The sequence below is a fragment of the Pteronotus mesoamericanus genome, unplaced genomic scaffold (assembly GCF_021234165.1).
Source record: "Pteronotus mesoamericanus isolate MK-2021 breed Mesoamerican mustached bat unplaced genomic scaffold, CSHL_Meso_final contig_42, whole genome shotgun sequence".
Lineage (NCBI taxonomy): Eukaryota > Metazoa > Chordata > Mammalia > Chiroptera > Mormoopidae > Pteronotus > Pteronotus mesoamericanus.
The window spans coordinates 2,654,340-2,669,260 of record NW_026555157.1 but is presented as its reverse complement, the minus strand read 5'-3'; the positions used below and the strand labels follow the sequence as shown (position 1 = coordinate 2,669,260).

Below are 14,921 nucleotides of genomic sequence, written 5' to 3'. Positions count from 1 at the left end.
TCATGGATTAAGAAAGGGGAATCATTGTCCTCATCCACCGCTGTGGTTTCTAGATAAGTGCTCATTTGAACCTCACTACAACCTCTCCTGTCACCCTTCCCCTTTCCTTGTCACCATGACAGATCAACCGCCCAGCTTCTTCCCCAACACCTCCTTAGTGACTTTAGCACATTCTTTATACATTCATCTTCTTGTTAGTCAACTATTTCTTATTTTACTGCCAGTTTTTAAAATTTATTTTACATGGAAATAACCACTGTTATTTTTTCCAGCTTAAATGACAAATAAAATTCTAAGACTTTTTTAAAGTATACATCATGATGATATATGTCTAGATTATAAAAAGATTACTCCATTTAGTTACTGTATTTTGCCATGTATGATGCACACACTTTTGCCCGGATTTTTGAGGGAAACATAAGGATGTGCATTATACCTGGGTAGTACCTGAAATACCTTGTATCTGTTCTTGTGTTTTGTAATTATTTGTTACATAAAATTTCTTGTACCGTATGTTCAAAAATAAATGCTAAAATTCCTTTATAATACAAAACAAGTATCTAAATATAAATAAGTAAAAAATTAAATTAAAAAATTAAAAAAATTTTCTTTTCAAATTCTGAAAGCCACACTTAAGTTTATAAAATTCAGTCTGTTTCGTGTAAGAGCTTCTTACAGTCCCCATTAAGGAATATATATTGATTCAGTGACAAATAGCGTAATAAATTTTGGAGACAAAGTAATGAATGATAATTAGAAAGTCTGTAAATTCATGTCACTTATAATCTAGGTCTCACATAAGACACAGAGGATACACAGGAAAAGGGATGCCTCTGGGCCTCAGCTGAGTGAATCTCCTGTATTGTCCTGGCCTGCCCACCAACTGGTTCCTTTTTGTTGAGCATTCCATGTTTTCCAGTTTTCCCCTTGATAAATAATGCTGCAGTGTATATTTCTGTATATAATTTACTTTGTACTTCTCTGATTACTTCCTTAAGTTCCAGGAGTGGAATTACTCACTAAAAGACAATTGTTTCCTTGATATGGTTATATTTTGCCAAATTGCTTTCTGTAGACATTACAATGCCCTACCCTGGAAAACAGGAAGCCTAAGTCTTTACAGGCTCTTTTGCTGGATTCAGGTGTGCCAGTGCGTGAGAAAGTCCTCCCCACCTTTATAGTGTGAGGAATAGAGAGGAAGAGTTTGAGTCACAGATGAGAGTGGGTCCTGGGGTCACGAAGTTCTGAAGGTCAACTCCAGCAGAACAGAAGGAAAGCAAGAACAAAACCAAAACAAAGAATGGCCAGCAGAAAACAGCAACAGCGACCATGATGAAAAACACGGCAAAAATTGGAGATTAATCCTAGAACTGTGCTCTGAGCTGACAAAATGGAGAAAGAATCCGTATACGAATCTTTGTCTATAAATATATGCTGCTGGGGAGGGCACTATTAAGAGTACTGAGGCAATTTAGAGTTCTTCTTGCCTAACATCATTCCTATAGCTGAAAAGGAACCCTGGCTTCCACATTTGCCAAGCAGAAAGATTTAACATCTGTAAGGATAGCGTGAGCATGGAAGGAGGATTCATGAATGGTGCTCTAGGTCACATCTGTTTTAGGCATGAATTTGGCCATGTTGATAACTTTGGAAATCCAGCAGCTCCCATAGCTGAAACAAGGAAGGCTGACTCTGGTTTCACAAGGATGCAGGGAAGTGGAGTTAGAACACCCAGTGTGAAAATTACTTTCTCCAATAAGATAGGAAAATAACTTTTAATTAGTAAAATGTTTGCTGAATGGATTAATTGTAGTAGACCAGGAAAAGCCTCAAAGCATATTTATTTTTTCTTAAAATGTCCTTAAACTTTTGGCACTCAAGTTAAAAAAGGTAAGAATTCTGAGTGGAATAACTTTTCTTAATTTTCCCATCTTATGAAACATGTGCTAACTTTAAAGATAAAGCAGTTGTTCAAATAAGTCATAAAAATGATTATTGTGAAAATCATTAATTCACAATTGTGTCAATAGATAGCAATGAAATATAAATGAAATATGAGTAAAGCTTAGCAAATTTCTTTCTTTCTTAAGAGTATCTTTTCTTTCAAAGTTAATAAACATTCAGAAAAAGTCCTAAAGGATAAGAACTTAAGTTTACTAGTCCCTATTTCAGAGCTCTTATTATTATATTTTAATAGGGAGATTGCTTACAATTTTTATTTCTCTGAAATGTAAACAAACACAAAATCATGTTTCATTGATTATTATGAAAATTATGAGGCAAGCTCTATGAAAGCTATTATGTTCATGGCTGAATCACTAGGGTTTAGAATAGGAACCATCACATAGTCCATATCAATACACAATTGTTCGCTTAATAAATGAACGAACTTTTACATCAATACCTTCTTTTCATTTTTTTTCCTTAGCAGTGAATATAATATCAAGAAATTTATTTTGTATAGACTGTAGGTGTCATCTCTGATATTGTTCCCTGAAATTCTGTGGTCAATATTTACTATTTTAAATGAGGCCTGGTGGAATACTGAACCAGGCTTACAGGGTAGGCATGTATCCATTTGACTATTATGCAAGACTATACTTCTTTACATTTTTCAGTTTTCTCCAAGAGTGGTCCTTGAGCTTTTAAGATGCTTCTGAATTTAGATATCTCTTTGTTGATCACTTTAGTTATCTTCTGGAAGGCATTATCTGCAGGAAGTTTTATGGTGAAAGCCCCTCCTGATTACTATATTGTGTCACTTTCCTTTTCACTTGAATTTTGGAAGAGGCTGTATATGTGTGGTGATTTGGCTTTCTCACATACCACAGATAATATATATGAAGAATTTAAAGAGTATGTACCTCCCTGTGCTAAATTGGGGCTCTGGTTCCACCACAGATGTTCCAAGCTGCCATGGCCTGAGTAAACTAATTGGATACAGAGCCAAGCTAAAGACAAGTACTTCTTATGCTTGGTAGGATAGTTGTCCACCATCTGGACCAGCTCCTTTGAGGGAGCATTGATTAAGAATATGTAAGGTATCATGAGTCAAAATAGAGGTAAACAGGGTCCCTGGCTGCCCCAAAAGGAAGCACTTTCCAGGGACAGGGAAAACAATGATGGCTAAAACTTTTGCTTGAGTGGTTGGAAAGGTAATTTGGGTTATACTTGATTGCTGGGGATGGGGGTAGTAGAAGGAATTTACCTCAACATAATAGATCATTTGGCACCATATAGACCCCTTGATATACTAGAACATGGTCTGGAAGCTCCTCCTAAGCACTCTTTTTTCAGGGGATAGGGAGGTAAGATGCGATGATGCAGAAAGCCTCAGAACACAGAAGACATTCAGTGAGTGGGATAGATTTACATCAGCGATTTTCTCCAGAAGACTGTAATCATTGTTCTTCCAAAATTGGTACAAATGGCAACACGGTGAGAAAGGTAAATAACTTCTCAGTAGTATTATGAAAATATTTGACTTTGTGTACACTCTTAAAGGGTCTTATGGACACTCTAAGAACACTAGTCTAGGAGAAAAGTACAGGGTTTTGATCAGAGAGAGGCACATAAGATGCTTTTTTGGAGGTGTTGGTAACACTGTATTTCTTACCCAAGGTGATAATTACACATATTTATACATATTTACACATATTTATACATATACGCACATACATAGGATAAAGGGAAAATAGACTTTCAGGGTTATATGAATGTGGTAAATGAGTTCATGGGAAACTTGCGATTTCACCGCTTATAAGCACTGCTTTCAGGCCTTGGATGGCCCTATGACTCACACAGCCTTCCTGGTTGCCTGCAGGGAGATAGTCCCAGAGGAAAGGAAAGGGAAGCTGCCTCCTCACATCATTGGCAAATACACTCTCCACCTGGTTTACCTTCTGAGTTCAACACATCAACAACAACGTCTCTCCTTTTTGTTACCAAGTATAATGATTCAGCCAAAGCCTGTAGAGGAATGCTGCTTTAATAAGCATCCTCATAAAAGTCCTGACTCAGTTTCACAATATCACAGCTAATATTAAATAAGAGATGTGTTTTGTAAACATATGTGGTGCTTTTTAAAAAGGAAATCACAGTACGAATACAATTATGCTTCTACAAATATAACTTGTGGTAAGACATTACAAAATCAATATCAGTTTTTAGAAAATACAAGATTCTTTTAAGAAATTAAGTGGAAAAAAATAGGTCCTTACCTAAGGAATGGTTCATATATTTCAGGCCATAGTTAATATCCACAATACTATTATACATAATAAAAGACATTATAGAGGTCATTAGACTTTCTCCATTAATTAAATTAATTAGGCCTCTAGAAAGACCTGTAGAAGGGAAAATATTTTAGGTGAAAAAACCTTCCTTAATATTAAAGAATGAAATTTTATTAGCAAGTAGAAGAATATTCTCAGCTATAGATATATATCACATACTTTTCTCACATACGTAAATAAACTTTAGTCATGTTTGGAAATTCCCTTCAGGAAAATTTAATTACATATTAAATGTAAGTGAAGTCTAGACAAGCATAATTAGGTACCAAATTAACTGTGCTTGATTATGGTTTACATAATTGAGATCATAAACTAGAGATCTCATTCCTTGTTTCGAAGCAGATGAAAACATAAAATGTATTTTTTTATTCAGTAATTTGGCTTATATAAATACATACATCATGTATTTAAGGCAAGATCAAAAATAATGAAAGGATACAGTAAATTTATAAACCAAGACTTTATAACTTTGTACCTAAGTGAAGGATTAAAGCAATTGTCCAGATGATCTCTCTATAACAGAAATTGTTTTATTTTCCCATACATTCTTTTTAATGATTTTAGAAATCAAGCTCCATGAATAAAGAGCACCCTGATATTAGCTACTTTGATACTAATTTTCCTTCATTTATAATGATCTTCTAAGTTTAGATAGCCATTATCACTTTTCTCTGCTGTGAAATGTGCCCATAGAGGCAAAACTATAATTTAGAGCATCTTCAGCGGTTTTTCAAATTCCCATAGGAAGGAAATGTTACCGCATGGTAAAAGCCCTCTTGTGAACCTTCCACTCTATAGCTGTGATCACAACTTGTTACAGTAAGTATGCTACTAGAAGAGAATAAAAACAGGGCAGTTTGCTCTTGTGGGAGTTCAATCGCCTTGACGGTTCACTTCTTCACCTATCCTCGCATCTATGCCCTTTGCATTAAGACTTCACAGTTTCTCTCACTGAAGAGATCCAATGTATTTTATTATGAAACCTGTGTAGCAGAGACTCCTGCCACCATCACGGAAGGATTTCCTGACTACCCTACTAGAGAAATGAAGAAGAATGGATCCTCCTGGTTGAGGACATCGTAAGATCACTTAGTGTCACTGCGGATTTATTAGTGAGCCTAGCCGAGATCAGCAGAGCCCAGCCCACAGCATCAGAACTGCCAGACTCGGGAGAATTAACATATCATTGTTGTTTTAAGCCACTGTGTACTGGCCTTCACTGGTGTGGCTCAGTGGGTTGGGTGCCATCCCTTAAAGTGAAAGGTTGCTGCTTCCATTCCCAGTTAGGGCGCATTCCTGGGCTGTGGGCCAGGTCCCAGGTTGAGACTTGTGAGAGGCAACAAATCAATGTTTCTTTCACACACTGATGTTTCTCTCCCTCTTCTTCCTCCTTTCCCCTCTCTCTAAAAATAAAATAAAATCTTAAAAAACCCACTGTGTTTTGGAGAGTTATTACTCAGAAAAACCTGACTTGGTTATATAATTATTTTATTTTATAGAATGGAACTATAATATCAACATGTGAATATTTGGAAATAAATAATAGGCTTCGAGGCATAAGAGGAGTCAACAGTTCATATAAAGCTCTAGACAATGTGAATGTACTCATGTACTCATAGGTCTAGGCAGCTTTTCCTCGTTTTTGAGAATAAAGTTAAAAAATATAAGAATCTTGCTTTGAAAACTCAGGCAAAAATATTTCCAAGAGAAAAATCCTTTATTTAATTTTTAAAAAATACAAAGTAGGGAGAAAACCAAAGATCCAAAAATAATGGCAAGAGGGCCAAAATTTACAAGAAAAACCTTGCGAATTAACCCCCCAAAATTATTTAAATTCAACTATAGTAGGCCAAGAAACCAGTGAAATATTAACTAGATTACCAGATGATGAAGTTAAGGGCAGTACGGAATGTTCGCAGGTAGTGTTGACCTCCCCCAAATCTTCTGAGTGGGAAAGAGGCTGGCTGGCACTGACAGAGTCCCATACAGGCACGGTCAGGTGATAGATGCTGGCACTTCCTTCTTTTAAAGTTACCTCACAATATTAATCTCTTTGTTTTGAAGATTTGGCTTTTTTTTAATTCAAATAATACACTTGATGTGTCTCCCCTACTCTATTTCTATCTGTGTGTGTGTGTGCCCGCGCTCGCGTATGTCTACATGCACACATACATGTGTGTGCCATATGAAAATTCTATTTTAAAACAAATGTTCTAGTTTTCATTATTAAAAAGTGATGGAGAAAACAAATTAGGTTATTGTTTTTCTTGAATGAGGCTCTCAGATTTTCGATGGGTTGTATTGATTTGGCATTTTTAAAATATACACTTTTCTCCTATAATAGTACACACTGAAACACGGTATACTAGTGATTTTGTTTTGAACTTTTCTGGCTTTTGGTTTGAATAGTGACAGTGACTCCAAAGGCATTTTTTATTTTTTAAATTTTTTTTGGCAAATGGCGTTATCTTAATGACAGTGTTTTCAATGGAAAAGAGGTGTTGGGCAACAAAAATGTCACCACAATGCATATGCCACATTGTAAATCCCTCAGAACTATTCTGCTGGTTCAAAGTAGAAGCGTGAAGAAAGTCAATGATTCCAAATAATCCCCCGCTCTATTTCATAATTGAATGAAAGACTTTAAATGTATAGACAAGTAAGCCCATCACTGACATTTCATTCTGTTCTAAGCATCATTACCCAAACTTCTATGCTCAGTCCCAATTCCCCAGTACCCCACTTCACATTGTGAAAAGCTACAGTGAACAAAAATCTTAAAATAGAAAAGTTAAATATAGAATATGATATTTTAAATATAGGAAAAGAGAAAATATACCTACCAAGGTCTCTTATAGCAGCTGTAGTCAGCATGGGATCTGAACTCACAAGGATAGTAGAAAATAATAACCATGGGATGTTTTTCAAATTTAATTTATTCACAGATGCCAGATACCAAAGAATGAAGGTATAATTGATAAAAAATCCAGGAATTGTAATTAAAAGTATCTGCAAAGAATTTTTACAGTAAGAAAAATTAGATTGACCTTCTATTTCATTTTTAAAAGCAGTTAATCAGTATTTCTGGAGATGTACAATCACACTCAAACCATCAAGGGAAATTTTTGGCTGTCCAGTTACCTTATGTAGCAGTTATGTGCCTGCGACTCTGGAAATAAAGGGCCTATATTGCAATGAAATTCTTAGGACCTAAGGAATATCATATTATAACTAAAACACAAATTTTTAATTTTTTTGATAAGACTTAAATATAGATATGTATTGTCAGGTATATGCACACATAACATTTATATACATACAGATATATATATACACACACACATGTTTCACTATACATAAAAACTGAGATGTAGCTTATACTATAGAAAAATATACAAATTTAAAAAAGAATGACAAAAAAGAAAAAGAAAGAGAAAATATAGTAACAGAAAGAATGTAGGGAAATGGCAAAGGACAATAGAAAAGATGAGAAAGAAAAATTTGGTTATTTTAGGACAGAAACACTACCTACCTTCTGCCTTCTCATCATTGCCTTCTACATTGTCTTTCTGCCCAAAACAGAATTGTAAATTTACTTAAAACATTATGAGATTATTTTTGTGATTCTGCCTGTGGTGGCTGTTTAGCAATTTTATTGTCAAATGGACTTAGGAAAATGTCGTGATTGCACCTTAAGTTACATATCAAAATTTAGAACTGCACTTGCATGTTCACTGAAGTATCATTTACACTACCCAAGACATGGAAGTAACCTTAAGTGTCCATGAATGGATGACTGGATAAAGAAACCAGGTTACACATGCATACACACAAGAAAATATTATTTAGCCTTAAAAAATATCTTGCCATTTGTATCAGTATGGATAGGCCTTTAGGGCATTATGCTAAGTGAAATAAATCAAAGAAAGAAAAATACCATATGAACTAACTTATATATGGAACCTAAAAGGAAAAAAAAAATCCCTGAAATCATAGATACAGAAAACAGATTGGTGGTTGTCAGAGCCTGAGGCTGGGGGTTAAGTGAAATGGGTGAAGTGGTCAAAGGTACAAACTTCCAGTTATAAAATAAATAATCATTGGGATGTAATATACAGCATAGTGGCTATAGTTAATACTGTCATATTGTATATTTGAATGTCAGATTTATTTTGATGGCCTTTTTGAAATATATACAAATATCAAATAATGATGTCATATACTTGAAACTAATATAATGTTGCATGTCAATTATCTCAATTTAAAATAATAAAATAAAAAAGAATAATTGTAAGGGATTTCATGATAATGTTGTAAAGTGTTCTTACTGCCTTCTGACTCTAGCTCTTTCACTTGTGCAGACACACCCATACAGAATGAATTGGGGAATGAGCGCTGGACTCTAACTCGGGAGGCCAGACGCATGTGCTAGTACTGAGTGATTTTGGTTAAGTTACTTGATTATACATCATTAATCCAATCTTAGAAGTAGCAGAACAATAATAGAGTGCTTATGTGGCACTACTGAGAGGGGGTCTTCTGTGGATAAAGCTTGATGACAGCATCACGATGGTGAAAGAAAATCAAGGCCCTGTAGATCAGTTACTTCTAGGGTGGGTGAGTTCCCATTTTTAAGGTTCTAGTCGTCAGAATTGTTGTATTACTGACTCCTAAATGAAGCTCTGAGAAGAGATTGGGAATCAGGAGGCCCAAATCCTTGTTCTTCCACCATATAGCTTTTGTTGATACCTTATAAATCACATGGCATATTGTTTGCAAAAGTGGCTGCAGTAATTCTGCTTCCTGAAGCCACACCATTGGGTCGTTACCTGCCACTCTGACTTTGGGTCAGTCATGTGATTCTAAAAGCAATAAGAGCAAACATGATGCAAGGAGAAACTTAGGCAGTACTGGCAAAGTTGAGCCTTCGCTCTCCTGCTGATGTTTGAGACTCTGCACTGCCAAGTGAAGAAGCCTGAAATAACCTTTGGTCAGGGATGTCGAATCTGTGGCCCAAAGGCTGCGTGCAGCCCAGGGTGGCTGTGAATGCAGCCCAACACAGAATCGTAAATTTACTTAAAACATTATGAGATTATTTTTGTGATTATATGTCACAATATATTTAATGTGTGGCCCAAGACAACTCTTCTTCTTCCAGTGTGGCGCAGATCTGTCAAAAGGTTGGACACTCATGTTAGATAATGAGATATATATGTTGCAGTGACCGTATTGCTCAAAACTAACACTACAGTACCAACCAGCAGACACAGGAGTGGAGCCTTCCAGCCATGTAGCTCAGCCTGCTGCCTCAGCTGACCTCCAGAGTGGAACAGACTCAGGAGACAGCTTGGCAGAGATCACCAGAGCCAGCTCTAACTACTTTTATATCTTTATTATTTTCAATTTCACGTTTTGGTCATTTGTCTGACCTCCATTTCTCTGGGCTCTCTTTCAAGTGTATTGTACATTGTTTTAATAGTTTTGCTCCTAGTTTTTTGCTTACTTTGAAAGCAATGCACCTATGCTTAGGATCTGAAGCATTTTTTCCTCAAGGTCTTTATTTGATGAGGTCAAAATCTCACATGATTAGAAAAAAATCATAATAGTTTGTAAATTAGAGATGTAGTTGTTTCTGTAAATATTCTTCTATTTTACTTCTACATGCAGGTGTGGGAAGTTTTAGATGGTATTTAAAATGACTTTTATTGATAATTTTTTTACTAGGCCTAATATATTTCATAATAGCTCTCATAGCATGTCAGAGTTAAAATTATAACTTGCATTAAGTTCTACCACTCATATTTCAGAATACTTTTTTCATCCATAATTTTTTCCAAGTCTTCAATATGCTAGACATATGCCAAGATATGGTTTATTCACTAAAATATAAAGTTGAATTTACTTCTCCCATGCTTTGTATTTATTCCCATCTTATTTATTTCCTAATTTGAGCAATATCTTAAAAAATGTGAATATAGATAAAATGTAGTGGTTCACAAATGAATGATATTTTTGAAAAAGAATATTTTTACCTGCCAAAATAACTTGTGGAGCATGTAAACATCCATGTCAAATGCAACATGAAAGATAATTACTGGTGTAAATAAATCAAAAAAAAGAGTTGGATCCATCCATTGTATGAAATCTGAATATCTTTGGACCTAATAATATAAAAATATGTTATTTTTCATTTATCCATACTTCTATTAGCATAGAATACATGCCTCTTATCTGTAGCAAAAGAGAAAAATATCATTATACTGTAATAAGTGCTTAAAGTCTCTGTTCGATTTTTATAATTTTCCATCAAGTTATCACCAAATACTGTGGAAAGTTAATGTACATATCTATGTTCATTTTATTTTTTAAAGAAAATACAGTATAAATAGGATGTATATTTACATGGGCACTAGAGAATATCTGGGATATTTTCAGTCATATAAGAGAAAGAATGAAATGTCATATAGATGGATTATCATACACAAAATCCTTAAAGGAGTAAACAATCATACCAAATTCTAGGAACTACAAATAATTAGCCATGGATTAAATTGAAACATTATGAGATTATTTTTGTGATTATACGTCACAATATATTTGGAAGAATAGCAGTATGTGGGAAGTTAATACAGCTCATGAAATAACTAATTAATGGTGTTTATGATAAACTATTTAGTTGATATTTATATATTTTGTTATGGGCATCCATTCAACAGCCTTTCAGTAAGGAAATACTGAGTACCTCCTGAGAGAGGTGATATTTATGTATCTGGGAGGCGATTCTCCATGGTCTCTTGTGCTCCATGTCTTATGAGTGGAGGCACTGACTGTGTTTCTTCCAGACTACCTTTCCAAGAATACTTGAATGACTAACAATTTTTTGTTTGTTTTCTTAGAATACTTTACTTTATGTAGATATGTAAATTTAGATTACAAAAGCTATATTGGAACATGGTAGGAAATTTGTAAGATACAGAAAAGCACATAGTAGGAAATAAAAATTATCCTATCAGCAAAAAATAACCATCCAAATCAAATCCTTACATCTTTCAGTTTCATATATACATACACATACACATATATGTATATACACACATATATACACATATATGTATATATTATCACATATATACATATAAAAACTTGCCTATTCTAAATGCAAAATTAGTATATTTTTTATTTTTTGTGATTTTTAATTTTTTAAATATTTTATTGTTTATGCTATCACAGTTGTCCCAATTATTCCTCCTTTGCCCTCCCTCTATCCAGCCCTTCCCCACTCCCTCAGGCAATCCCCACACCATTGTCTGTGTCCATGGGTCATGCATATATGTTCTTTGGCTACTCCCTGTTCTGTACTTTACATCCCCATGACTATTCTGTAACTATGAATTTGTACTTCTTAATCCCTTCACCTTTTTCACCCATCCTCCACTCTCCCCATTCCATCTGGCAACTATCAAAATGTTCTCTGTATCTATGAATTTTTTCCTGTTCTGCTTGCTTATTTTGTTTTTTAGATTCAATTGTTGATAGATATGTATTTGTTGCCATTTTATTCTTCATATTTTTGATCTTTTCTTTCTTCTTCTTAAATAAGACCCTTTAACATTTCATAAAATACTAGTTTGGTGGTGATAAACTCCTTTTGCTTTTTCTTGTTTGAGAAGCTCTTTATCTGTCTTTCAATTCTAAATGATAGTCTTGCTGGGTAATCTTGGCTGTAGGTTCTTGCTTTTCATCACTGAATATTTCTTGTCAATTCCTTCTATCCCGAAAAGATTCTTTTGAGAAATTAGCTGATAGTCTTATGGCAACTCCTCTGTAGGTAACTAACTGCTTTTCTCTTGCTGCTTTTAAGATTCTCTCTTTGTATTTAAACTTTGCCTTTTAATTATGATATATCTTGGTGTGGACCTCTTTGGGTTCATCTTGTTTGAGACTCTGCACTTCCTGGACGTGCAGGTCTATTTTCTTCACCAAATCAGATAAGTTTTCTGTCATTGTATTTCCAAATAGATTTCCAATTTCTTGCTCTTTCTCTTCTGCTTCTGGCACTCCCATGATGCAAATGTTGATATGCTTAAAGTTGTCTCAGATGATGCTTATGCTATGAAGAAAGTTTTTTATTTCCTTATGTTCTAAATCATTGATTTGATTCTCAGCTTCATCTACTCTACTGTTGATTCCCTGTAAATTGTTATTTATTTCAAATAGTGTATCCTTCATTTCTGACTGGATCTTTTTTATGCTTTTTAGGTCTTCACTAAGTTCCTTGAGCATCCTTATAACCAGTGTTTTGAATTCTGCATCTGATAGGTTGCTTATCCCCATTTTGTTTAGTTATTTTTCTGGAGTTTTGATCTGTTCTTTCATTTGGGCCATATTCTTTTACTTCTCATTTTGGCAGGCTCCCTGTGCTTGTTTCTATGTATGAGGTAGAACTGCTACCTCTCCCAGGATTGATAGAGTGGCCTAATGTAATAGGTGCCCTGTAGGTTCCAATGGCACACCTTCTCCTATTAGCCAACCTGGGTACTCCGGGTGTGCCCACTGTGTGGGCTGTGTACCCTCTTGCTGTAGTTGAGCCTTGACTGCTATTGGCATGTCCAAGGTCAGCCACCACCTGAATTCTGTCCATGGTCAGACAACATAAGCTACAAGTGATCTGCAGGTGGCTGCTGGGAACTGTCTTGCCTGGATTCAGGGAATGTAGTTTCACCAACAGATGAGAGGACCCCAAGGCTGGAGCTGAGCAAGGAGGCCTTGGAAAAATAGGCCACTGAGGAGACAAAACCTGTCACCCTGTCAGAGGCACAGTCCCTGCCTCCATCACATTACTTTGCTTGGCCCCAGAGGATGGCTGATTAGTCAATGACAGGTAAGACCCCTCAATGGCAGGGGCAGCCTAAGAAAGGCACAGTTGCATGGGGGCCATCAGAGAAGGACTTGGGGGACATGGGGGATGGGCAAAAGATCCTCACCTTTTGGTTTTGTCATGGCCAGAGTACTCATTCTATCTGAAAGAAATCTCATCTCTTGGCTGCTCTGCTCCACCCACCTGACAGGGTCAGTGAAACAATACTAAAGGCAGGTACAGCCCTAAACTGGATCAGGTGGTTCCCTGGGGGCAATTAAGACTGGAAAAGGAATGCATTAAATCCTATGAAACCTACTTTGCTAAGAATGCCCTTGAGGTAATGAGTACTGATGTTTGGAGTCCCAGCATAGGATGAGATCAGTTTCCCAGGTTTCAGGGCCAAATGGGTGCCATCTTGTCTACCAGACCTTGACCTGAGGCAAATCTCTGTGTTCCTTCAATTGTTATCTATGAAATCTATCTGTTTTCTGTAAACATAGGCCTTAGGCATTGATTAATAAGCTTTGCATGCATGTTGTATACCCTCGTGCATATCGTTCTCAATAAAAGCCACTTTCAAGAAAGGGCTTGGGGCATTCTCCACTAGAAGGAATCACCACTCCCTTTTCCTGGCAGACTGAGTGTCTGGGATGACTTATCTCTTCACCCGTGGCAGCTGGGGGGGACTCGGCGGGACAGGGTACCCCCCTCATCTGGAGCCCAAACTGGGACCCCACAGGTGGCTGCTACTTGTGTTGGACTTGGAGGTGCCCAGGCAAGCCCAAGCTGTGAATCAAGGCCAGCTGCTGCTAGTGCCAGGTCTCTGGCCAGTTAGCAAGAGGTAGAGGGTTCACTGAAGCCAGATGCTGCTTATCTGAGAGAATTTAGGAAAATCTGAAGCATGGGCCAAGAAAAGCCATTTGTATGTAAAAGCCAATAGAAACACCTTGGGTGGGCCTGAAAGTTGGTTGGAGGAAGATCTCAGGGAATCATCAGTGTGGGGAAAACAGTGTGAGCCAGGTTGATGGAGTCTCAGATATATCACCATCCTGCCAGCTCTGTGGATCTGCGGAGGAAGGGTTCAGAAAAGGAACAATGGCCTCTGCCAGCACTTCTGTCTGGGAGAAAGTTGCCCCCCAGCTCTCACCCTGAGGCCGGACAATTCAGTTCCTCCCTTATGTCTCTGATGCCTTTGAATCTGCTTTCTTGGTGCTGGAGCTTGGAGCAATTGAGTCTGAGTAAGTCTGTGCATGGGCACTTTAAGAGGAACTGCCTGGGTTTCTAGCAGTTTCTTTCTTCCACAGTCTCAATCCCTCCTGGTTTTTACAGCCAGAGGTTACGGAAACTTCTTTTCCTGGCACTCAAATCCTGGGCTGAGGGGCCTGGTGTGTGGCTGGGACCCCTAGCTCTTGAAATATCTCTCCCAATTTTTATTCACCACATGTGGGTGTGGGATCAGCCTATTCCATGTGTCCACCCCTCCTTCCAGTCTCAATGTTGTATCTTATTTAATTCTGTAGTTGTAGGACTCCCATTCAGTTCAGTTTCTGACAGTTCTGAATGATGGTTGTTCTACAGTTTAGTTGTAATTTGCAGTTGTGCAAGGAGGTGAGCCATGTTTACCTACACCACTGTCCTGACCAGATGTTGAATGACTAAACTTTGGAAGACAGAGCAAGTGTTTCCCTCCAGAGCAAGGGGCAGATTTACTATATAGTCCAGTGTAGTAGGATAATATCTCTCCCTGAGCAAAAGTGTAGATGAGC

The 14,921-nt window shown here is 36.8% G+C and overlaps 1 protein-coding gene across 1 annotated transcript in view; it reads right to left on the bottom strand.

The window, feature by feature from the left end:
- The window catches only part of SLC9C1 (solute carrier family 9 member C1), a 111,655-nt gene that overhangs the window by 88,684 nt on the left and 8,050 nt on the right, over window positions 1–14,921 (bottom strand). The window contains exons 4-6 of the mRNA XM_054577257.1: window positions 10,328–10,456; window positions 7,139–7,304; window positions 4,221–4,346 (exon numbers count right to left, since the gene is read on the bottom strand). Coding sequence (XP_054433232.1) covers window positions 4,221–4,346; window positions 7,139–7,304; window positions 10,328–10,456 — 421 coding nt within the window. The remainder of the gene's footprint in view (window positions 1–4,220; window positions 4,347–7,138; window positions 7,305–10,327; window positions 10,457–14,921) is intronic.